Source organism: Pseudophryne corroboree, chromosome 4 (genome assembly GCF_028390025.1).
Source record: "Pseudophryne corroboree isolate aPseCor3 chromosome 4, aPseCor3.hap2, whole genome shotgun sequence".
Classification (NCBI taxonomy): Eukaryota; Metazoa; Chordata; class Amphibia; order Anura; family Myobatrachidae; genus Pseudophryne; species Pseudophryne corroboree.
The window spans coordinates 649073994-649099547 of record NC_086447.1 but is presented as its reverse complement, the minus strand read 5'-3'; the positions used below and the strand labels follow the sequence as shown (position 1 = coordinate 649099547).

Genomic DNA, 25554 nt, shown 5'->3' with positions numbered 1-25554 from the left:
GCGGGTTAGTTGCAGGGACCACAAACGGTTGCACCGGCATTGGGGGTCCCATAGGGGGTGTTAGTTTATGAACTAGCGTATGCAGAAGCGTGGAAAAAGCGGCCCACGGCGGGTCATTATATGGCCCCGTTGCCACCGTCCCACTGGGGAGCAAGGAGCGTCCAGAACCAGAGCCCAAAGCTGCTATATTCTCCTCATAGGTATCAGCGGCTTCAGCAACACAGGCAGTGTGTTCAGCCCCAGAACCGTTACCCTCAGAAGCACACATGATATAACTTGCAGTATCTAGTAACACAGTACAATTTGTCAGCAGCACAATACCTCTAGCCCAAACCCCTGCGCAGTGTAGTCAGCACCAGCAGAGATAAAGGAGAGATATGGTGACTAAATCACAGAGAAAAATACGTAATACAGTATATCTTTGTGAAAATCCTATATTAGATAAAACCTGACGCACCAATCCCCCTCAGGTTTATAGAATATAGGGATAGCAGGCTGAGTGAAAAACACGAAATGGACACAACTCAGCTATCAAATGCACACACAAATAGTCACAGTCTGTACAATGCAGAGGTTATTACTAACAATAATACTGCACTGAACTAGCTTACACAGCTATATAACAATAGATATAACAGTACACAGTAAGAACTGGATGTATATCACAGGGTAATTGTACTAGGAAACCCTGACTAAGTGCACTCTTTCTTAACTAACACTGACTAAAAAAGGCAGGTAGAATACTTAAGTGTCTTGTAAAGTCACAGCACTGACAACCAGGCGGCTTTACATAGGAGGATCTGCCCAAGCATTCCCAGGAACAGTGAGCTGAGGGATAATGGCGCCGCAGACACTGCCAGGGAGTGAGGGAGAGACAGATATGCAGCTCCAGGGCAGGAACATTTGCAGAAAATGGCGCCCTGGGGCTGGGGGAGGGGCTTCAGGTCCAAGCTCTATCCCCCTGCTGGCAAAACCACCGGGTACTGTGGGCTCTAATAAAACGGTTTATAGAGAAAACCTGACCTGTCCCATGCTCTGGTGATCTAGTGGGATCGCCTGTACTGCCACAGTGTCCACCGCCAGCTCGCGTGGCCCACCTCCCACTGACCGCGCCGGATCGCGATAAAGACCGAGTCCCGCAAGCGGGACCCACTTACCACCTCCCGAAGCTCGGCCACGCGATCCCGGAGAGCCCCCGTCGTGTGTGCCTGACAAGAAGAAAACCGGAGCCTCCTGCTGTAGTTACCCGGCAACAAGGGCTCGGGAGTGTACAGCGCCGCTGGGAGAGCCGGAGCTGCAGCCGTGAATGTCCACTGACATGTAACACTGCTGCTGCCCTTGAAGTCTTCACTTTTTTCCTCAGAAAAAAGCTCTTCTTAGGGCTGCCTGGAGCAGCCCCTCTGTTAAGTGCCTGCTACTGCAGCACCAACTACAAAACTGAGATCCTGTGCAGGGAGGCGGGGTGATATAGGAGGCGGCGCTAAGCATTCTGGGAACAGTCAAAGCTTTGAGCCTGTTGGTGCCTCGGATCAAGATCCTACTCTACACCTCATTGTCCATTCCTTGTGGAGCCCAGTGTACCCCGCAGCAGAAATAAAAAATACAAGCACCCCAGCACTTGCTAATGTCTTTGCACATGCTTACATGTTCAATCTTGAACAAATAGACAAATCAAAAAAATGAGGAGAAACTTAATGTGCACTGGGTGTGCACAAGCAACATTTCTGTCTCAAGTCACAGTGAATATTAAAACGACACGTGATGATGTTTTTAAAGGGGTTACAATTACATAATTTGGTCTAATGTTCACTATAGATTAAACAAGGCTATGTGAGGATCAAAAAAGTTGCATGAGCATTTAAATATATACAGGAATGGATTTGGGACACTTTTCGGCCTTGGCATCTGTGCATGCACGACCTAAAAGGAGCACGTGGACACTGCTCATGGGGGTATGCCGTAAGTCAGGGGGCATGGACTCGTGAGCACTCCCCCTTACTGCTTAGCAACAGGGCACGCGCAACATAAAAGGGGCACACGGTAATTGCTCAGGGGGGCGTACCGCTGGTCGGAGGTGTGGGGGTGTGAAAAAACTGCTTAGCATTGGGCACTACGGGCGGCTGAAGACAAAACAGGGAGCAGGAAGCTGTGCTGCACGCGGCCTTCCCAGCTCTCTGTTGACAGGACCGACCCACCAGCCCATCAGCATTTGCCAGAAGTGCCAGCTAAGCAGTCTGGCCCTGTGTGAATATACAGATTTTCTGGTTCCTATTATGTGCTGCTGATAATGCCGCTGTTGTACTGGACTCTATGTTGACTGGCAAACTACCTTGAGAAAGGTCCTATCATGGGACCGAAACGTTGGTGAGCCCTTTCCAATTTTTGTGACTTGTAGTTTGATGGAACCAATTCCTTGATTAAATTTGGTGTTTATACTAATTACGCAAGTCTGGAGAGTGCTATCGTTATTCCACTGTATGTGGAGGAACTCTGTATTGTACTATAAGTCTGACTCTTGATTGGGCTAGGCTTTGATTGGCACCCCAGCCGCTATCTGTGTTGGGTGAGAGTGTGGGACTTCCTTTGTATATATATATATATATATATATATATATATATACACACACACATACACATACAGAGAGTGAGAGATAGAAAGATGTGTTTGTTCTCTTACTTGTATATATGAGGGATCATGGGGTGATTCAGACCTGATCGCTGTGCTGCTAATTTTGCAGTCCAGCGATCAGATAGTCGCAACCCAAGGGAAGTGTAAATTCACCCCGTGCAAGTGTGCGATCGCATCATGTCCCTCAGTCAGTGGACAGCTGCAAATCCGTTCACATCACACTCACAATCAAATGTTTTTTTCCATAGTGTGCAGTGTGTGTGTAGCCCGGGACTTCCTCCTACAGTGCGGATCACTCTGAAAACACTTGGGCACGCCTGTGTTTTTCCGGCCAGTTACCACCCACAAACGTCCTCTTCCTGTCAATCACCTTGCGAACAGCCATGCAATCGAAATTTTCGCACCATCCTGTCGCTGTTTGGTGAAGGGCGTGCGCATTGCGGTGCATACAGCACAGCAGTGATCAGGTCTAAATCGGGCCCCATATGCACAGTAATAAAGCAACTGGAGGTCTGTTGGATCATTTTCATTGTTCATGAATAAAGTATTAATATATATTTCGTGCATTATACTTTTTCTTTTAAAAAAGGATACAGGAATAAAAATCATTCACAGCTGACAGACCAGTAATCTCCATTGCTGAGTCCATCTGCAACTTCTGTACTGGTTTACATATGCTTTTTTGTTTATACCTAAAAATAAAAAGTACAAAATATTTAGTACGGTATGTTTTATTGTAACTTTCATGTTATAAGTGTAACTTTCATGTTATAATTTAAATAAATGAGGAACAAACTCATAATTTATTTTCAAATAGAAAACAGCAAGTGCTAGTCTAAATGATAAACATATTCTAATAGAAACACATTCTCCTCTCTAGCTGTTTATTTGTTTTTAACTACTTGAGTGCTAGAATCAGTTATGCATTACTGTATTTCCAAATATAGTAAAAACACAAATGAGTCAAATAAAATGTATTGCATGTACATGAAATATTTGAAATGTAAAGACGTCAAAAGCATCAAATAGCTTTTAATACACTTGGATTACCTGTCCTTAACATCACAGTCCACTATGCTGAGGTAGAGACTCACACCAACTACATAAATGGGCACATCACAACAAGAGGCGGCTGCAGCACCAACCACACAGCGTGCGGGGGCTGCTTAGTACATATATATACATACATGTTATGCTGTATGTAATATATGTACTGGCTGGATATTCTGGGGATCAGCAGCGCAGTGTGTATTACAGCCACTGTGAGGCACCCAGTTTCCTTTTAAGCCCGCCTCCAGACTCCCATTGGCTAGTTTCACAGGAGTCTGGGGACAGGCTTAGAAGGAGACTGAATCCTAACGCTAAGTCCCGGGTGCTGTATGGTGGCTGTAGTACACACAGTGCAGCCGATATCCCCAGGATAACCAGCCAAGACACATGCACATATATTACATACAGCATAACATTTATATAAGTGGTAAGCACCCCCCCCAACACACACACACACACTTCATGCACAGCGTGGTCGGCGCTGCAACCACTGCTGGACCCTACTATATTTACTGTTGCTGAACGAAAGACGTTTGGCCCCAGGGTGTCGCACCTAGCACTTGGAGGTAGAGCACTGCTCAGGGCGTCCTTAAGAATACAGGCTTCAAGCGGCTCTGCCTAAGAGCTTTCACTGCAAGGTGCCGTCTAGAAACACAGCAGGCCAAATTCAGGTGCCTTGGGCCAATGACTATGCCCTGGGTGACAGCACAAACTGGCACACTCCTAGTTACTACCCTGGATGGGCCCATTTATGACAATTCCTCTCTGTCCATATACTGTATAGACAAATTCAAAATAGGATGGGCTAGGACTTAACATTAGCAACAGAAATGAGTAATAATGTGAGGCTCTGGTGCAGGAACATTCTCATGTCTAAGATACTATTTAAAAAAAAAAGTATACAATTATTGTCACAGACCTAGGATGAGGGAGTTGGGTACTCGGTATTCTTCCGATGGTCGGGAAGAGCAACTGTAGCTGGGTCGAAAAAGAGATGGGCGGATGTAAGTCTTCCTCATGCAGCTTTATAAGTAACTACTGCTTGAAAATGATGCTGAGAAAAACTGAATGAAGAAATGGGTGATGACTTGTGAGCGATGCTGGAGAACACTGAATGAAGAAATAAATGATGACTGGCGAACAATGGCGAGAAATTCTAAATGAAGAAATTAATGATGACTGGTGAACGATCCTGAAGAACACTTAAATAAATTAGTGAAGACTGGTGAACGATGCTGGAGAACACTGAGTGAAGAAATGAGTGATGGCTTGTGAACGATGCTGACGAACACTAAATGAAGAAATGAGTGATGACTGATTAACAATGCTGAAGAACACTGAAGAAATGAGTGATGACTTGTTAACAATGCTGAGGAACACTGAATGAAGAAATGAGTGATGACTGGTGAACGATGCTGAAGAACACTGAATGAAGAAACAAGTGATGACTGGTGAACGCTGGGAAACATACTGTGAAGCTAGAAACACTGGAGCACAGAGAGCTGGAAACACTGGAGCACAGAGAGCTGCAGCATGAGCCTGGAGGTAGCTAGTGCAGCGATGATACTCAGGCGCCGGAGGCTTTGCCCGGCGTCTTCTTTTGAACTTCCTGTTCTCCTCTCATTGGTGGGGGAAGCTGATTGCGTCACCGGCCCCTGCACTCTCATGGACACTGGGCGTAATGGCGGCGCCCACGGACAGAGGGACTGCTGGAGGCACACCAGGACCCGGAGATCCAGTGCATCCGAAGGGGTAAGCACAGCGGCCGCCGCTCCCTGTTCATGACAGTATCCCCTCCTCTAGGAGTGGCCCCTGGACACTTTCCTGGCTTCGTTGGATGCTTGGAATGAAAGATCCGAACTAGTCGTGAGTAGAGATGAGCGGGTTCGGTTTCTTTGAATCCGAACCCGCACGAACTTCACTTTTTTTTTCACGGGTCCGAGCGACTCGGATCTTCCCGCCTTGCTCGGTTAACCCGAGCGCGCCCGAACGTCATCATGACGCTGTCGGATTCTCGCGAGACTCGGATTCTATATAAGGAGCCGCGCGTCGCCGCCATTTTCACACGTGCATTGAGATTGATAGGGAGAGGACGTGGCTGGCGTCCTCTCCATTAGAATAGATTAGAAGAGAGAGAGATTGTGCAGACAGAGTTTACCACAGTGACCAGTGCAGTTGTTGTTAAGTTAACTTTTATTTAATATATCCGTTCTCTGCTATATCCGTTCTCTGCCTGAAAAAAACGATACACAGCAGTCACACAGTGTGACTCAGTCTGTGTGCACTCAGCTCAGCCCAGTGTGCTGCACATCAATGTATAAAAGCTTATAATAATTGTGGGGGAGACTGGGGAGCACTGCAGGTTGTTATAGCAGGAGCCAGGAGTACATAATATTATATTAATTTAAAATTAAACAGTGCACACTTTTGCTGCAGGAGTGCCACTGCCAGTGTGACTAGTGGTGACCAGTGCCTGACCACCAGTATAGTAGTATATTGTTGTATACTATCTCTTTATCAACCAGTCTATATTAGCAGCAGACACAGTACAGTGCGGTAGTTCACGGCTGTGGCTACCTCTGTGTCGGCAGTCGGCACTCGGCAGGCAGTCCGTCCATCCATAATTGTATAATTATATACCACCTAACCGTGGTATTTTTTTTTCTTTCTTTATACCGTCGTCATAGTCATACTAGTTGTTACGAGTATACTACTATCTCTTTATCAACCAGTGTACAGTGCGGTAGTTCACGGCTGTGGCTACCTCTGTGTCGGCAGTCGGCAGGCAGTCCGTCCATCCATAATTGTATTATTATAATATATACCACCTAACCGTGGTTTTTTTTTCATTCTTTATACCGTCATAGTGTCATACTAGTTGTTACGAGTATACTACTATCTCTTTATCAACCAGTGTACAGTGCGGTAGTTCACGGCTGTGGCTACCTCTGTGTCGGCAGTCGGCAGGCAGTCCGTCCATCCATAATTGTATTATAATATATACCACCTAACCGTGGTTTTTTTTTCATTCTTTATACCGTCATAGTCAGTCATACTAGTTGTTACGAGTATACTACTATCTCTTTATCAACCAGTGTACAGTGCGGTAGTTCACGGCTGTGGCTACCTCTGTGTCGGCACTCGGCAGGCAGTCCGTCCATCCATAATTGTATTATAATATATACCACCTAACCGTGTTTTTTTTTTCATTCTTTATACCGTCATAGTGTCATACTAGTTGTTACGAGTATACTACTATCTCTTTATCAACCAGTGTACAGTGCGGTAGTTCACGGCTGTGGCTACCTCTGTGTCGGCAGTCGGCAGGCAGTCCGTCCATCCATAATTGTATTATAATATATACCACCTAACCGTGGTTTTTTTTTCATTCTTTATACCGTCATAGTGTCATACTAGTTGTTACGAGTATACTACTATCTCTTTATCAACCAGTGTACAGTGCGGTAGTTCACGGCTGTGGCTACCTCTGTGTCGGCAGTCGGCAGGCAGTCCGTCCATCCATAATTGTATTATAATATATACCACCTAACCGTGGTTTTTTTTTCATTCTTTATACCGTCATAGTCAGTCATACTAGTTGTTACGAGTATACTACTATCTCTTTATCAACCAGTGTACAGTGCGGTAGTTCACGGCTGTGGCTACCTCTGTGTCGGAACTCGGCAGGCAGTCCGTCCATCCATAATTGTATTACAATATATACCACCTAACCGTGGTTTTTTTTTCATTCTTTATACCGTCATAGTCAGTCATACTAGTTGTTACGAGTATACTACTATCTCTTTATCAACCAGTGTACAGTGCGGTAGTTCACGGCTGTGGCTACCTCTGTGTCGGAACTCGGCAGGCAGTCCGTCCATCCATAATTGTATTATTATAATATATACCACCTAACCGTGGTTTTTTTTTCATTCTTTATACCGTCATAGTGTCATACTAGTTGTTACGAGTATACTACTATCTCTTTATCAACCAGTGTACAGTGCGGTAGTTCACGGCTGTGGCTACCTCTGTGTCGGCAGTCGGCAGGCAGTCCGTCCATCCATAATTGTATTATAATATATACCACCTAACCGTGGTTTTTTTTTCATTCTTTATACCGTCATAGTCAGTCATACTAGTTGTTACGAGTATACTACTATCTCTTTATCAACCAGTGTACAGTGCGGTAGTTCACGGCTGTGGCTACCTCTGTGTCGGAACTCGGCAGGCAGTCCGTCCATAATTGTATTACAATATATACCACCTAACCGTGGTTTTTTTTTCATTCTTTATACCGTCATAGTCAGTCATACTAGTTGTTACGAGTATACTACTATCTCTTTATCAACCAGTGTACAGTGCGGTAGTTCACGGCTGTGGCTACCTCTGTGTCGGCACTCGGCAGGCAGTCCGTCCATCCATAATTGTATTACAATATATACCACCTAACCGTGGTTTTTTTATACCACCTAACCGTGGCAGTCCGTCCATAATTGTATACTAGTATCCAATCCATCCATCTCCATTGTTTACCTGAGGTGCCTTTTAGTTCTGCCTATAAAATATGGAGAACAAAAAAGTTGAGGTTCCAAAATTAGGGAAAGATCAAGATCCACTTCCACCTCGTGCTGAAGCTGCTGCCACTAGTCATGGCCGAGACGATGAAATGCCAGCAACGTCGTCTGCCAAGGCCGATGCCCAATGTCATAGTACAGAGCATGTCAAATCCAAAACACCAAATATCAGAAAAAAAAGGACTCCAAAACCTAAAATAAAATTGTCGGAGGAGAAGCGTAAACTTGCCAATATGCCATTTACCACACGGAGTGGCAAGGAACGGCTGAGGCCCTGGCCTATGTTCATGGCTAGTGGTTCAGCTTCACATGAGGATGGAAGCACTCAGCCTCTCGCTAGAAAACTGAAAAGACTCAAGCTGGCAAAAGCACCGCAAAGAACTGTGCGTTCTTTGAAATCCCAAATCCACAAGGAGAGTCCAATTGTGTCGGTTGCGATGCCTGACCTTCCCAACACTGGACGTGAAGAGCATGCGCCTTCCACTATTTGCATGCCCCCTGCAAGTGCTGGAAGGAGCACCCGCAGTCCAGTTCCTGATAGTCAGATTGAAGATGTCAGTGTTGAAGTACACCAGGATGAGGAGGATATGGGTGTTGCTGGCGCTGGGGAGGAAATTGACCAGAAGGATTCTGATGGTGAGGTGGTTTGTTTAAGTCAGGCACCCGGGGAGACACCTGTTGTCCGTGGGAGGAATATGGCCGTTGACATGCCAGGTGAAAATACCAAAAAAATCAGCTCTTCGGTGTGGAGGTATTTCACCAGAAATGCGGACAACAGGTGTCAAGCCGTGTGTTCCCTTTGTCAAGCTGTAATAAGTAGGGGTAAGGACGTTAACCACCTCGGAACATCCTCCCTTATACGTCACCTGCAGCGCATTCATAATAAGTCAGTGACAAGTTCAAAAACTTTGGGTGACAGCGGAAGCAGTCCACTGACCAGTAAATCCCTTCCTCTTGTAACCAAGCTCACGCAAACCACCCCACCAACTCCCTCAGTGTCAATTTCCTCCTTCCCCAGGAATGCCAATAGTCCTGCAGGCCATGTCACTGGCAAGTCTGACGAGTCCTCTCCTGCCTGGGATTACTCCGATGCATCCTTGCGTGTAACGCCTACTGCTGCTGGCGCTGCTGTTGTTGCCGCTGGGAGTCGATGGTCATCCCAGAGGGGAAGTCGTAAGCCCACTTGTACTACTTCCAGTAAGCAATTGACTGTTCAACAGTCCTTTGCGAGGAAGATGAAATATCACAGCAGTCATCCTACTGCAAAGCGGATAACTGAGTCCTTGACAACTATGTTGGTGTTAGACGTGCGTCCGGTATCCGCCGTTAGTTCACAGGGAACTAGACAATTTATTGAGGCAGTGTGCCCCCGTTACCAAATACCATCTAGGTTCCACTTCTCTAGGCAGGCGATACCGAGAATGTACACGGACGTCAGAAAAAGACTCACCAGTGTCCTAAAAAATGCAGTTGTACCCAATGTCCACTTAACCACGGACATGTGGACAAGTGGAGCAGGGCAGGGTCAGGACTATATGACTGTGACAGCCCACTGGGTAGATGTATGGACTCCCGCCGCAAGAACAGCAGCGGCGGCACCAGTAGCAGCATCTCGCAAACGCCAACTCTTTCCTAGGCAGGCTACGCTTTGTATCACCGCTTTCCAGAATACGCACACAGCTGAAAACCTCTTACGGCAACTGAGGAAGATCATCGCGGAATGGCTTACCCCAATTGGACTCTCCTGTGGATTTGTGGCATCGGACAACGCCAGCAATATTGTGTGTGCATTAAATATGGGCAAATTCCAGCACGTCCCATGTTTTGCACATACCTTGAATTTGGTGGTGCAGAATTTTTTAAAAAACGACAGGGGCGTGCAAGAGATGCTGTCGGTGGCCAGAAAAATTGCGGGACACTTTCGGCGTACAGGCACCACGTACAGAAGACTGGAGCACCACCAAAAACTACTGAACCTGCCCTGCCATCATCTGAAGCAAGAAGTGGTAACGAGGTGGAATTCAACCCTCTATATGCTTCAGAGGTTGGAGGAGCAGCAAAAGGCCATTCAAGCCTATACAATTGAGCACGATATAGGAGATGGAATGCACCTGTCTCAAGTGCAGTGGAGAATGATTTCAACGTTGTGCAAGGTTCTGATGCCCTTTGAACTTGCCACACGTGAAGTCAGTTCAGACACTGCCAGCCTGAGTCAGGTCATTCCCCTCATCAGGCTTTTGCAGAAGAAGCTGGAGGCATTGAAGAAGGAGCTAACACGGAGCGATTCCGCTAGGCATGTGGGACTTGTGGATGCAGCCCTTAATTCGCTTAACAAGGATTCACGGGTGGTCAATCTGTTGAAATCAGAGCACTACATTTTGGCCACCGTGCTCGATCCTAGATTTAAAGCCTACCTTGGATCTCTCTTTCCGGCAGACACAGGTCTGCTGGGGTTGAAAGACCTGCTGGTGACAAAATTGTCAAGTCAAGCGGAACGCGACCTGTCAACATCTCCTCCTTCACATTCTCCCGCAACTGGGGGTGCGAGGAAAAGGCTCAGAATTCCGAGCCCACCCGCTGGCGGTGATGCAGGGCAGTCTGGAGCGACTGCTGATGCTGACATCTGGTCCGGACTGAAGGACCTGACAACGATTACGGACATGTCGTCTACTGTCACTGCATATGATTCTCTCAACATTGATAGAATGGTGGAGGATTATATGAGTGACCGCATCCAAGTAGGCACGTCACACAGTCCGTACTTATACTGGCAGGAAAAAGAGGCAATTTGGAGGCCCTTGCACAAACTGGCTTTATTCTACCTAAGTTGCCCTCCCACAAGTGTGTACTCCGAAAGAGTGTTTAGTGCCGCCGCTCACCTTGTCAGCAATCGGCGTACGAGGTTACATCCAGAAAATGTGGAGAAGATGATGTTCATTAAAATGAATTATAATCAATTCCTCCGCGGAGACATTGACCAGCAGCAATTGCCTCCACAAAGTACACAGGGAGCTGAGATGGTGGATTCCAGTGGGGACGAATTGATAATCTGTGAGGAGGGGGATGTACACGGTGATATATCGGAGGGTGATGATGAGGTGGACATCTTGCCTCTGTAGAGCCAGTTTGTGCAAGGAGAGATTAATTGCTTCTTTTTTGGGGAGGGTCCAAACCAACCCGTCATATCAGTCACAGTCGTGTGGCAGACCCTGTCACTGAAATGATGGGTTGGTTAAAGTGTGCATGTCCTGTTTTGTTTATACAACATAAGGGTGGGTGGGAGGGCCCAAGGACAATTCCATCTTGCACCTCTTTTTTCTTTTCTTTTTCTTTGCATCATGTGCTGATTGGGGAGGGTTTTTTGGAAGGGACATCCTGCGTGACACTGCAGTGCCACTCCTAAATGGGCCCGGTGTTTGTGTCGGCCACTAGGGTCGCTAATCTTACTCACACAGTCAGCTACCTCATTGCGCCTCTTTTTTTCTTTGCGTCATGTGCTGTTTGGGGAGGGTTTTTTGGAAGGGACATCCTGCGTGACACTGCAGTGCCACTCCTAGATGGGCCCGGTGTTTGTGTCGGCCACTAGGGTCGCTAATCTTACTCACACAGCTACCTCATTGCGCCTCTTTTTTTCTTTGCGTCATGTGCTGTTTGGGGAGGGTTTTTTGGAAGGGCCATCCTGCGTGACACTGCAGTGCCACTCCTAGATGGGCCTGGTGTTTGTGTCGGCCACTAGGGTCGCTAATCTTACTCACACAGCTACCTCATTGCGCCTCTTTTTTTCTTTGCGTCATGTGCTGTTTGGGGAGGGTTTTTTGGAAGGGACATCCTGCGTGACACTGCAGTGCCACTCCTAGATGGGCCCGGTGTTTGTGTCGGCCACTAGGGTCGCTTATCTTACTCACACAGCGACCTCGGTGCAAATTTTAGGACTAAAAATAATATTGTGAGGTGTGAGGTATTCAGAATAGACTGAAAATGAGTGTAAATTATGGTTTTTGAGGTTAATAATACTTTGGGATCAAAATGACCCCCAAATTCTATGATTTAAGCTGTTTTTTAGTGTTTTTGGAAAAAAACACCCGAATCCAAAACACACCCGAATCCGACAAAAATAATTCGGTGAGGTTTTGCCAAAACGCGTTCGAACCCAAAACACGGCCGCGGAACCGAACCCAAAACCAAAACACAAAACCCGAAAAATTTCAGGCGCTCATCTCTAGTCGTGAGCAGAGACATCGGAAGCCTTCACCCAACTTCTCTCCTCAGGTCCATAACCTTTCCATTCCACCAGATACTGCAGATTCTTGCGATGGTAACGAGAATCGAGAATAATCTTGACCCCAAATTCTGTTCCAGCTTCGGTCTCCACTGCGGTTGGTCTATGAGAATCCGAATGGAAACGATTTAGAATGAGAGGGAGTAGAAGAGAAACATGGAAAGAGTTCGGTATTCGAAAGTGAGAGGACAGACTCAATTGGCAGACAACAGGATTCAGGACTCGCAGTACAGAGTAAGGACTGATGAATCTCGGAGCAAATTTCATAGAAGGTACCTTTAGACGAAAGTTGCGAGTGGAGAGCCATACCCTGTCACTAACCTTGTACTGAGGAGCTGCTCGCCATTTTTTGTCCGCGAAGAGTTTATATCTGATGGAGATTCTCTTGAGGTTAGCATGAACCTTTTTCCAGATGTGACTAAAGTGCTGTAGAGAGGAGGTTATGGCAGGAACATCCTTTGAAGGAAAATGCGGTAATTCGGGAACACGTGGATGGAATCCATAATTGATGTAAAACGGAGTCTCGTCTGTGGAAGTATGGTACTGATGATTATGGGCGAATTCTGCCAAGGGCAGTAATTCCACCCAGTCGTCTTGTGAAGGAGAGAGATAAATGCGGAGGAAAGTCTCTAAGTCCTGGTTGACTCTTTCGGTTTGTGCATTGGTTTGTGGGTGATGGGCAGAAGAAAACTTGAGTTTAATTTGTAGAGCAGAACAGACTGCTCTCCAGAATCTTGCAGTGAATTGTACCCCTCGATTGGAGACCACCACCTGTGGTAATCCATCTAACCAAAAATGTTCTCGGATGAACAATTGAGCCAATCTGGGAGCCGTGAATAGACCTGTTAATGGAACAAAATGTGCCATTTTCAAGAAGAGATCAATGATCACCCAGATGGTGTTATATCCTCTGGAAAGGGGTAATTTGGTGATGAAGTCCATAGAGATATGGGTCCAGGGCCTTCTAGGAATGGACAAAGGATGAAGCAACCCGGCAGGAGGTAGACGGGGAATCTTGTGTTGAGTACATTGAGGGCATGAGCTGACGTAATCCTGTATATCTTTCTTCATGGTGGGCCACCAATAAGTCCTTTGTAAGAATTCAAACATTTTTAGTGCTCCTGGGTGACTGGAAAACTTGGATATGAGCCTACTGTAACAACTTCAGGCGAAGCTCAGCTGGAACGGACGACCTTCCAGGAGGAGGACCTAGGGAGGTGGGGGCTGCGGAGATGGAGACAGGACTGAGAATTACACTTTTTTCAACACTCTTTTCGTCGGAGGTGGTTAGCGAGCGAGACAAGGCGTCAGCTTTTGCATTGAGAGTCCCGGCCTGGTACTTAATATCAAATAAAAACCGAATGAAAAAGAGTGCCCATCTAGCTTGGCGTGGAATCAGACATTGGGGGTAATTCCAAGTTGATCGCAGCAGGAAATTTTTTAGCAGTTGGGCAAAACCATGTGCACTGCAGGGGGGGAAGATATAACATTTGCAGAGAGAGTTAGATTTGGGTGGGTTATTTTATTTCTGTGCAGGGTAAATACTGGCTGCTTTATTTTTACACTGCAAATTAGATTGCAGATTGAACACACCACACCCAAATCTAACTCTCTCTGCACATGTTGTATCTGCCCCCCCCTGCAGTGCACATGGTTTTGCCCAATAGCTAACAGAATTCCTGCTGAGATCACCTTGGAATTACCCCCATTGAGCGGTCTTGATGTAGAGCAAGTTCTTGTGATCGGTAAAGATGGTAATAAGATGTTTAGCACCCTCCAATAAATATCTCCACTCTTCCAAAGCAGATTTTATTGCCAAAAGCTCCTGGTCTCCTATGGAATAGTTCCGTTCTGCAGGCAAAAACTTTCAAGAGCAGTAACCACACGGATGTAATTTCCCATCAGAGGAGTACTGCGAAAGGACAGCTCCGACACCCATCGAAGATGCATCGACTTCCAAGTAAAAAGGATTCTCAAGATTTGGCTGCTGGAGCACCGGAGTAGACATAAAGGCCGATTTCAACTGAGAAAACGCTTCCATGGCTTCGGGAGACCACAGACTTGGATTACAGCCTTTCTTGGTCAGAGCGGTAATGGGTGCTACTATGGTGGAGTACCCCTTTATAAATTTCCTATAATAGTTTGCAAAGCCCAGGAATCTTCGCACCGTTTTCAAGGAGAGTGGTTGCGAAGCTCTGTGCCCAAAATTATATAACCGAGGAAAGGAATTGAGGGAACTTCAAAGGTGCATTTAGAGATTTTGCTGTATAGATGGTTCTTACGCAGACTGTCAAGTACTTCCTTGACCTGAATCCTATGTTCCGTGAGGTTTCTGGAAAAGATCAGTATGTCGTCCTATCACGCTTGGCTGGAAATGAGGATCCGGCGACTGAGGTTTGCCTGAGGAAGCGGACACTTGCGAGGGAAGAGGACGAGGTGGCTGGATGTAATTCCTACTCATGGGTCAGGAGCAATGGAAGTGGAGGTCACCGAGATGGGATAATCACTGTAAATAATGAACTGCGGGTGGTAATCTGTGACTTGGAAAACTGAAGACTGTGAGCTGTGGCTTGAATAACGAGGCTGAGGAGCACTGAAGATGAAGGACTGTGAACGGTGAGCTGTGGCTTGGATAACGAGGCTGAAGAACACTTGAAGATAAAGGACTGTGAATGTGAGCTGTTGCTTGGATAAAGAGGCTGAAGAGCACTGTAACTATCGACGACCAAGATCCTTGAAGACTCAAGATTACCGAGTACGCCTCTCTCAGATGGTATCAGGTTAGGGACGGCGGGACTGCTGCAATCAGGAAGACCGAGTCAGAGCACAGCTGGAGAGTAACCAAGGTACCGAAGTAACCTGGGAGCACAGGGCTGGAGATCCTACACCTAAGTAGTAACTTGAAGCACTGGCACCCATAACCTGAACCAGCTCCCTTTTAAGAGGAGAGATCTCCCTGGATTGGTTGGACAGAATGAGCCTGTGCAATAGGTTCAAGCTTTGGTCTCCAATATGGTCGCCCCTCTGCAGCAGACACATTTTAGTGTTTACCACCAGAACTCCCCCTGGCCTCTCCAGAAGCTGCTCCCTAGTGCCAGCAAGCCTGCTGCAGCAGCCTCCAGCTACTACGAGCGGACCCGCCAGAGTATCCCCTCACCGCCGCATACGGACCCGTCGCAGCAGCCCAGCACCGCCACGGCCCGCCAGACACCTGAGCGGTAACCGCCGCGGCTCCGATCGTACGGTAAGGCTCCGCGATGTAACACGTCCAAGTTGATAATGCTGATTATGATTATCTTATAACCTTCACTATATGGGTAAGAGACTCAGTACGCAATTGGCGTATGGGGTACCGTAAGGGTACGCGCTAAGCGTAGCATATGCTCGGCCGTGATCGAGACGCACATGCGGCACGCTCGCTCACAGCTTACGCTTGGTGTCGAGCACGCTATAGGCGGGCGACTACCGTAATGCTACGCTACCAGCGTAGCGGACGCTCGAGACCACGAGGAGATCACGAGCGGCGCAGACGCTCACAAGATGACAATCAGTAAACCTTGAATGTAACACACAGAAAGGATACTCTTATACTGTAAACCTTGTACTGAAACACTGTAGCGATATAACGCTGCTTAACCTTGTTAACACTAAAGCTGTTCGAGCGATCGAGACGCTCCTATTACCCTCTGCAATGTAATGAACACACGATACCGTGCTAAGGATCCAACACCTTTACTAACAAGCTTTTAGTTACATCGAAAAGGGGTAAAACAGTTTACAAGTCATACACTACAAGCTAACATATAATTCTAACAGAATATCTAGACAGAAATATACAATAACGTTACAATCTTATACTAAACAGAGAGAGAGAGAATGTGGCCAATACAAACAAAGAGCGAGATGATTACAGAGAATTACTTACACACACTGGGAGCGATCGCTGCGCTAGTCCTGGTACCAGCTCCGAGTTAGTCAATATGAAAACCGTTTGTGGAGTGAGCTGCCCAGGCTGGCTAATCTTATATACACTGCATACAGTATACTACAAAGGGACCTATAATCTCATTGTTCATTGGACACAGGAATGTCTCCCCGCACTATATCAAAAGGTCATAGGTTAATTTGAACAGGGGGGCTGTGACTATTTCAAACAGCTCAGGTGGGTGGGAATCTCCGGATTCCCGCCGCATGGATAATGAACTGCAAATATATGAAATGTCCAGAATCTACTAATGGCCATAACTATACGCAGGAGCGTTTAATCTTTACCTAACCAACACCGGATTGTTGCTATTAAAATACTCTTCGGTTAGGTACCAGACACAACTGTTCTACCTTAAGCAGACCCTTTGTATCATAAGAAAAAATAAAACAAGTGAGCGCTAGTAAAATTGGCTATGAGACAACTATACTTTACATTGACTGCAGCTTCTCAATTTGAGGTGCTGAACCTCAAAAAATCATGGACAATGGTAAAAAACAAAGAAGCGCTGTCATTGAAAGTATTATACAATTTATTAAAAATATATATATATGATAATCACAAAAATAAAACCTGGTATCCTGTAATTTGATAACACAGCATATATAGTATAGCAAGCATCAATACTTATTAGTAGCAGCAAATGATGGACATATTAACAAAATCCCCTAAAACGATATAACCACCTGTGCTTCAGATGGTAATATAGCACTTGTAATTAAAAAAAGGCTCCTTGCTGGGAGCTCCACATGTGGGTTAATTAGACGTATAGGCTCATAAGATGATTTTATGGATTTAAAAGTCCATCCGTGGTGTGAATATAAACAGTTCACCTTTGTTTTGTCCACTTTATAATATCTGCTCCCAATACTTATTCCGTATTTTAGAAAAGGCTTTTTACGGGTGATTTTAATTAGCACAATTCCGTGCACAGCACAATGACATTTAAGCATGGAACGCTATTTTGACAGTCTCGTATTGTGCTTACCCCAGCCTCTGCTGATTGCAATTATTCGGTATTTCCTTTGAAAATGTTGGGCGCCGGCTGTCCACGCCGCTTGACTGCGGCACCGAAGGGATGAAATAAAGCAGAATGTATTGGTGAACTGAACGCTCGGAACCGCTCACTTGCAGTGATATAGCGGGAGCCGTCAGAGACGTGCCTGTAGCTGGAGCCGTTCGAAGACGTGCTTGTAGTCTCTGGTGGTGGAGAGAAGCAGGATACCAGACAGGATACTGGGAGGAATGCTTGACGCGTTTCTCAGCCTCAATCCTGGGGCTGTTTCATCAGAAGTACCGCCTCCAGATCCTTGGGCATTTTTATACTCCTAGCCTCACTAATCATTGATACAGCTGTCTATAAACAATTAAGCAATTAAAAACTGATATAATGAGTGTTTGCAAGCTTCTATTCATATAGCAAGACAATCTAGGGAAATATAAATAATAAAAGGTTTTTATACCTCGCCATTTAAATCATTATACAATATTTAGAATAAATAAAACCAAACAGTGAGGCAGGAGAATTATAACAAAACAATTATTAAAATTTAAATACATAAATATACCTGTGGATGTCTCATAGCCAAATAATTACCATATATTTGTTCTATTAGAATGGTAGTGTCAATAGTCATTATAATAATAAAAAATATATATGTATATTCCTGATAATATAATTTCTAAAACTTAGATACGCTCTCAAGGGCCAATGGGCTCCTCTAACGATTCTTTAAGGATTTTTTATAACTTCAGGAAAAACAGCAAAGTGGAAAAACATTATTGCATTGATTTTTCAAGAACCCTTAGATATAAATATCCAATTAGATCATATCACGCCTATATGTAAACATATATGTGTATAGTATCATACATTTTTTATATTTTTATTTATTTTTATTGAAATAACATAAAAACTACACCCAATTAGAACTACTGATTAAATTACTGCGGAGCTACCTAACCCAGTATAATATTGGGGGGTCTAGATGATCATTGGGGCTTCGCCAGTCCTTTTCAGAACTTCCTCAATGTTCTAAACTTACTAAACATTATAACCTGAAAATAAAGGGAGAGATAGAACCGAAACTGTGTTTGGAAGTCTACTAAGGGGGAGAAATAAGGAATTTTTTCTGGAAATGATGGAAAAGGGTAGTGCACCTGGGATGCCTATCTATAGCCTCTATTCACACAATTAAATATTGTTGAGCTCGATAGTATCATTCAGGCCCGCAGGAACCATAGTTCCAAGTTTGTAGATCCAAAAGGCCTCCTTGCGGCACAACTTCTTATATCTATCTCCCCCTCTGGTCGATGGGGGGATCTGTTCAATAGCTTGTACTTTAATGTCCTTGAGAATCCCCTTAGGACACAATCCAAAATGACAAGGTAAACTATGTGTTCTATTATCTTTAATAAGAAGCCTCCTATGTTCCAGAAACCGAACATTAAGTGTTCTCGTGGTACGGCCCACATATTGAACCCCACACCCACATGAGATGACATAAATAACATAACATGATTGACAGTTGAGAAAAGATTCTAACTTATATGATTCATTATTGCTAAATGATGTGACGGTATTACATCGATGTGCTGCATGATCACATGTATGGCACCTGGACTTGCCACATCTGAAAAACCCTTTTGGTTGGGGTCAAACCCGAAACCAAAAGGGTTTTTCAGATGTGGCAAGTCCAGGTGCCATACATGTGATCATGCAGCACATCGATGTAATACCGTCACATCATTTAGCAATAATGAATCATATAAGTTAGAATCTTTTCTCAACTGTCAATCATGTTATGTTATTTATGTCATCTCATGTGGGTGTGGGGTTCAATATGTGGGCCGTACCACGAGAACACTTAATGTTCGGTTTCTGGAACATAGGAGGCTTCTTATTAAAGATAATAGAACACATAGTTTACCTTGTCATTTTGGATTGTGTCCTAAGGGGATTCTCAAGGACATTAAAGTACAAGCTATTGAACAGATCCCCCCATCGACCAGAGGGGGAGATAGATATAAGAAGTTGTGCCGCAAGGAGGCCTTTTGGATCTACAAACTTGGAACTATGGTTCCTGCGGGCCTGAATGATACTATCGAGCTCAACAATATTTAATTGTGTGAATAGAGGCTATAGATAGGCATCCCAGGTGCACTACCCTTTTCCATCATTTCCAGAAAAAATTCCTTATTTCTCCCCCTTAGTAGACTTCCAAACACAGTTTCGGTTCTATCTCTCCCTTTATTTTCAGGTTATAATGTTTAGTAAGTTTAGAACATTGAGGAAGTTCTGAAAAGGACTGGCGAAGCCCCAATGATCATCTAGACCCCCCAATATTATACTGGGTTAGGTAGCTCTGCAGTAATTTAATCAGTAGTTCTAATTGGGTGTAGTTTTTATGTTTTTTCAAGAAAAATAAATAAAAATATAAAAAATGTATGATACTATACACATATATGTTTACATATAGGCGTGATATGATCTAATTGGATATTTATATCTAAGGGTTCTTGAAAAATCAATGCAATAATGTTTTTCCACTTTGCTGTTTTTCCTGAAGTTATAAAAAATCCTTAAAGAATCGTTAGAGGAGCCCATTGGCCCTTGAGAGCGTATCTAAGTTTTAGAAATTATATTATCAGGAATATACATATATATTTTTTATTATTATAATGACTATTGACACTACCATTCTAATAGAACAAATATATGGTAATTATTTGGCTATGAGACATCCACAGGTATATTTATGTATTTAAATTTTAATAATTGTTTTGTTATAATTCTCCTGCCTCACTGTTTGGTTTTATTTATTCTAAATATTGTATAATGATTTAAATGGCGAGGTATAAAAACCTTTTATTATTTATATTTCCCTAGATTGTCTTGCTATATGAATAGAAGCTTGCAAACACTCATTATATCAGTTTTTAATTGCTTAATTGTTTATATTCAGCTGTATCAATGATTAGTGAGGCTAGGAGTATAAAAATGCCCAAGGATCTGGAGGCGGTACTTCTGATGAAACAGCCCCAGGATTGAGGCTGAGAAACGCGTCAAGCATTCCTCCCAGTATCCTGTCTGGTATCCTGCTTCTCTCCACCACCAGAGACTACAAGCACGTCTTCGAACGGCTCCAGCTACAGGCACGTCTCTGACGGCTCCCGCTATATCACTGCAAGTGAGCGGTTCCGAGCGTTCAGTTCACCAATACATTCTGCTTTATTTCATCCCTTCGGTGCCGCAGTCAAGCGGCGTGGGCAGCCGGCGCCCAACATTTTCAAAGGAAATACCGAATAATTGCAATCAGCAGAGGCTGGGGTAAGCACAATACGAGACTGTCAAAATAGCGTTCCATGCTTAAATGTCATTGTGCTGTGCACGGAATTGTGCTAATTAAAATCACCCGTAAAAAGCCTTTTCTAAAATACGGAATAAGTATTGGGAGCAGATATTATAAAGTGGACAAAACAAAGGTGAACTGTTTATATTCACACCACGGATGGACTTTTAAATCCATAAAATCATCTTATGAGCCTATACGTCTAATTAACCCACATGTGGAGCTCCCAGCAAGGAGCCTTTTTTTAATTACAAGTGCTATATTACCATCTGAAGCACAGGTGGTTATATCGTTTTAGGGGATTTTGTTAATATGTCCATCATTTGCTGCTACTAATAAGTATTGATGCTTGCTATACTATATATGCTGTGTTATCAAATTACAGGATACCAGGTTTTATTTTTGTGATTATCATATATATATATATTTTTTAATAAATTGTATAATACTTTCAATGACAGCGCTTCTTTGTTTTTTACCTTTGTATCATAAAAAGAGGGATTCCTATGTCCATGAACAAGTCACATTAAACAAACTTACAGTTATCACTAAGGGGAACATTATCTATAAAACATGCTATATGGATTTATTATCTAGCGATTGAGTCGCCCGCTAGACGCACACAAACTCTACCGTAAATGCACATACCACGCGCCAATGCGCACGGCCGTAGAAGCTTCATTACGCAGCTGCGAGTATCCGCACGCACGGGAGAGAATGTGCACGTGCAGCAGGCACGCGCATGAGGTGAATATATGGCAACGTGTAGCATGATATTTTTCTGACTTTGACAAAGTAGACCACTACGTTCTGGTATAGCATGTCTCGGAGGATCTTGTTCACGAATCCCTGAAAGATGGCAGGAGCATTACTGAGACCAAACGGCACTATCAAATACTCATAATGCCAGTCCCTAATATTAAAAGCGGTCTTCCACTCGTCCCCCTGTCTGATGAGTATGACAAATGAAGCTCCCCTCAAGTCAAGCTTTGTGAAAACGTGAGCTCCGCGAACCTTATCGAATAGCTCCGTGATCAATGGCAATGGGTATCTATTCTTGATGGTGATATCATTCAACCCACGATAGTCAATACACAGTCTTAACCCCCCGTCCTTTTTCTTTACGAAAAAGAGACCAGCTCCAGCTGGGGAGGTAGAGGGGCGAATGAATCCTTTTTGGAGATTTGACTTGATACAATCTGTCATAGCTTGGGTCTCCGGTTAAGACAGGGGATACGTGCCACCTCGGGACGGCATCTTCCCAGGGATCAGATCTATTGGACAATCCCAAGGTCTATGGGGCGGTAGCTGATCGGCTGCTTGCTCGGAAAACACATCTGCATATTCCTGATAGGCTTCCGGAAGAAGTTCTTTGTCCAACTTGGAGGACACTCGAAGCGGGTAAACGGGCGTGAAGCAATTTGAACGACAGTAGGAGCTCCAGGATAAGATTTGTGAGGACTCCCAATCGATGTGTGGGTTGTGGGTCTTGAGCCAGGGTAAGCAGAGGACAAGATCATGAGGCATCTCTGGGATCACTAGAAACTCCAGATGTTCAAGATGTAAAGCACTGACTTGCAGCTACGTCGGTTCCGTGCGACTAGAAATGAGTCCATTGGATATTTGGTTACCATTAACAGCAGTCAGCATAATGGGTCGGTTGATGGACTTCAGCTTTAAACCCATTTCCTGGGCGCTTCAGGCAGAGATAAAATTCCCAGCAGCCCTGGAGTCCAGCAAGGAGTAGAAGGGCTTAGTGGCTGATTTGGAAAACAACAATACAGAGAGAAAACAATCCACTGCTGGAGATTTGGACGTGGCACCCAACTTGACTCCTCCGGAACTAGCTAAGCTTGCCCGTTTCCTGGATGTGACTTGCAAAACTTAATACACGGCTCCACAGTAGAGGCAAATTTTTCCTTCACGACGACACTGGAGATCTTCAGGAGACAACCCGGGACCGATCCAGACTTGGTGATGCTGCTTGTCTCGGAGGAAGAGGCCGGAACCTAGGCCGATCCGTCCGGCCACGCTCCCGCATGCGAAGATCCACTTTGACGCAGAGCGAGATTAACTCTTCAAGTTGATCAGGCAGATCCCTGGTGACCAGCTCATCCTTAAGACAGTCCGAGAGCCCACTCCAGAAGGTGGACCTGAGAGCTTCGTTATTCCAGCGCAATTCCGAAGCAATTGTCTGGAATTGGACTACGTACTGCCATACGAAACGGGAGCCTTGACGAACATGGAGCAATTCGGTAGAAGCTGCGGTGGACCTGCCGGGCTCATTAAAAATTCTTCGGAAAGAAGCTATGAAGTCAGTGTAATTAGAGAATAGTGGGTCAGAACGCTCCCACAACGGAGATACCCAATCCAACGCTGAACCCTGGAGCAGGGAAATGATGTATGCCACTTTGGATCCGTAGGGAAGTTATGAGAGAGCAGTTCAAAGTGCACCTTGCACTGGTTTAAGAACCCACGGCAAAGTTTTGAATCTCCTTTATAGCGGAAAGGAGTAGGTAGCTGGCGACATGACCTAACTGCTGCCGAAGGCTGGGCACGACTGGAAACTACTACTGGAGCGGAACTGGTGCGGGACCCCGGAACCACCGAAGCCAAGGATGCTTGTATTTAAACCAGACGACCACACAATTCTTTGAGATACTCCATCACCTGACCATGTGCCGCCTCCTGACTCTGTACACGGGAAGCCAAACTCTGTATGGTGTTTGCCTCCGCGTTCCGATCCTCCGAGTCCATTTGGCTGAGTATTCTGACACAGACCTAGGATGAGGGAGTTGGGTACTCGGGATTCTTCCAATGGTCGGGAAGAGGAACCGTAGCTGGGTCGAAAAAGACACGGGCAGATGTAGGTCTTCCTCATGCAGCTTTATAAGTAACTAATGCTTGAGAATGATGCTGAGAAACACTGAATGAAGAAATGGGTGATGACTTGTGAGCGATGCTGGAGAACACTTAATTAAGAAATAAATTATGACTTGCGAACAATGCTGAGGAATTCTGAGTGAAGAAATTAATAACAGGTGAACGATGCTGAAGAACACTTGAAGAAACAAGTGTTGACTTGCGAACTGTTATGAGCCACGGCTGTGGCTCATTCCTGTTTTGCATTTTGGTTATGTATTGTATGTTATACTTCTGTTTATGTTCCCCGTGGGTGTCATGGGGTGTTCGGAGCTCACCCTTAAGGAGAGGGTACTGTTATGAACCACAGGTAGTGGTTCATTCATGTTTTCCATATTTTATGTTTATAGTTCTCTTGCAGGCCAGGATTTCCCTTTGCTCTGGTTCAGAAGATTCTTGTTTGCTGTCGGTGGTGAGTCTGTGTAATTGCAGCCTGTTTCCATGTGTTTGGCCTCACCTGTCTGCTAATTGCATCTTGTCAGTTTGGAGTCATGCAACAGGACAGCTGCACGACAATTAATTAGGGCTCTCTGTTATATTCTGGCTCAGTGCAATACACAGACGCCGGTGATAGTTCTTGAGTTCTGAGCTAGTTCCTGCGTGTCTGATCCAGTGTCTGATCCAGTGTCCTGCCGTGAAGCGTTCCTGTCCAGAAGTCCTGTGGCTTTGTCTGTGCCTGGTCGAGTATCTGGCTTCTTGGTGTCCACCGGTCTGTCGTTTGGGATTCTGCCTGTCCTCCGGTTCTGAGAGCCTGTGTCGGCTACATTGGGGGTTCCTGTCCGTTTGCCAGTATTTGTACCGGTTCCGTGAGTAGCGGCTTTGCCGCGTCCGTCAGCCTAGGCCGCTGTATTCTTTGGTTATATTTGTTACTGGTGTTTTGCAGAGGGTTCTGCATATGCTGTCACCGCCGGTACACAACAGTATTGTGTCGGCGTGTGGACAGCATCTCCTTTGTTGTTCTTTTCCTTTGGCGGCGTGCCGCACATATATTTAGTTTTAGGGTTGTTAGTAGCCCCTAGCTTTCTGTTTGCTTTAGTTAGAGGTCCCCTTGTTATTATCCTGTCTCGGTTCACGCCTTGTCTCACTCTAAGACCTGGGGGCATCGGAGTTGGGCAGACCTAATCCGCCCTTCACACGCGGCTGCCGTGGGCCCAAGAAACCATAGTCACGCAGGCGTGAACTGACCACACGGGTGAAACAATGAAGGTAGGCTGCTAGGGGCTATTTCCATACCACACCTTATTTCAGCGTCACGTTCTGGTGCTCTGGACTCACTACGCAACATCTCTCTTGTTCTGAGCACCAGGAACGTAACACGAACAATGCTGAAGAACACTGCATGAAGAAATGAGTGATGACTGGTGAACGATGCTGAAGAACGCTGAAGAAATTAATGATGACTTGTGGCCGATGCTGAAGAACACTTCATGAAGAAACGAGTGATGACTAGTGAATGATGCTGAAGAACACTGAAGAAATGAGTGATGACTGGTGAACGATGCTGAAGAACGCTGAAGAAATGAATGATGACTTGTGACCGATGCTGAAGAACACTGAATGAAGATATGAGTGATGACTGGTGAACGCTGGGAAACACACCGTGAAGCTGAAAGCACTGGAGCACAGAGAGCTGGGAGACAAACTGTGAAGCTGGAAGCACTGGATCACAGAGAGCTGGGAAACACACAGTGAAGCTGGAAACACTGCAGCACAGAGAGCTGCAGCGTGAGCCTGGAGGGAGCTAGTGCAGCGACGACACT

At 45.2% G+C, this 25554-nt stretch overlaps 1 protein-coding gene across 14 annotated transcripts in view; it reads right to left on the bottom strand.

The window, feature by feature from the left end:
• Window positions 1-25554, bottom strand: part of WDR27 (WD repeat domain 27) — a 1147516-nt gene that overhangs the window by 417947 nt on the left and 704015 nt on the right. For 13 of the 14 annotated variants that reach the window (XR_010176117.1, XR_010176118.1, XM_063917761.1 and 10 more), the window contains exon 20: window positions 3224-3321. The exons of the other annotated variant lie outside the window; for it this stretch is intronic. Coding sequence is in view for 11 of the 13 variants with exons in the window: in XM_063917761.1 (XP_063773831.1) it covers window positions 3224-3321 (98 nt within the window). In the remaining 2 variants the exon portion in view is untranslated. The remainder of the gene's footprint in view (window positions 1-3223; window positions 3322-25554) is intronic. 14 annotated transcript variants of the gene reach the window in all.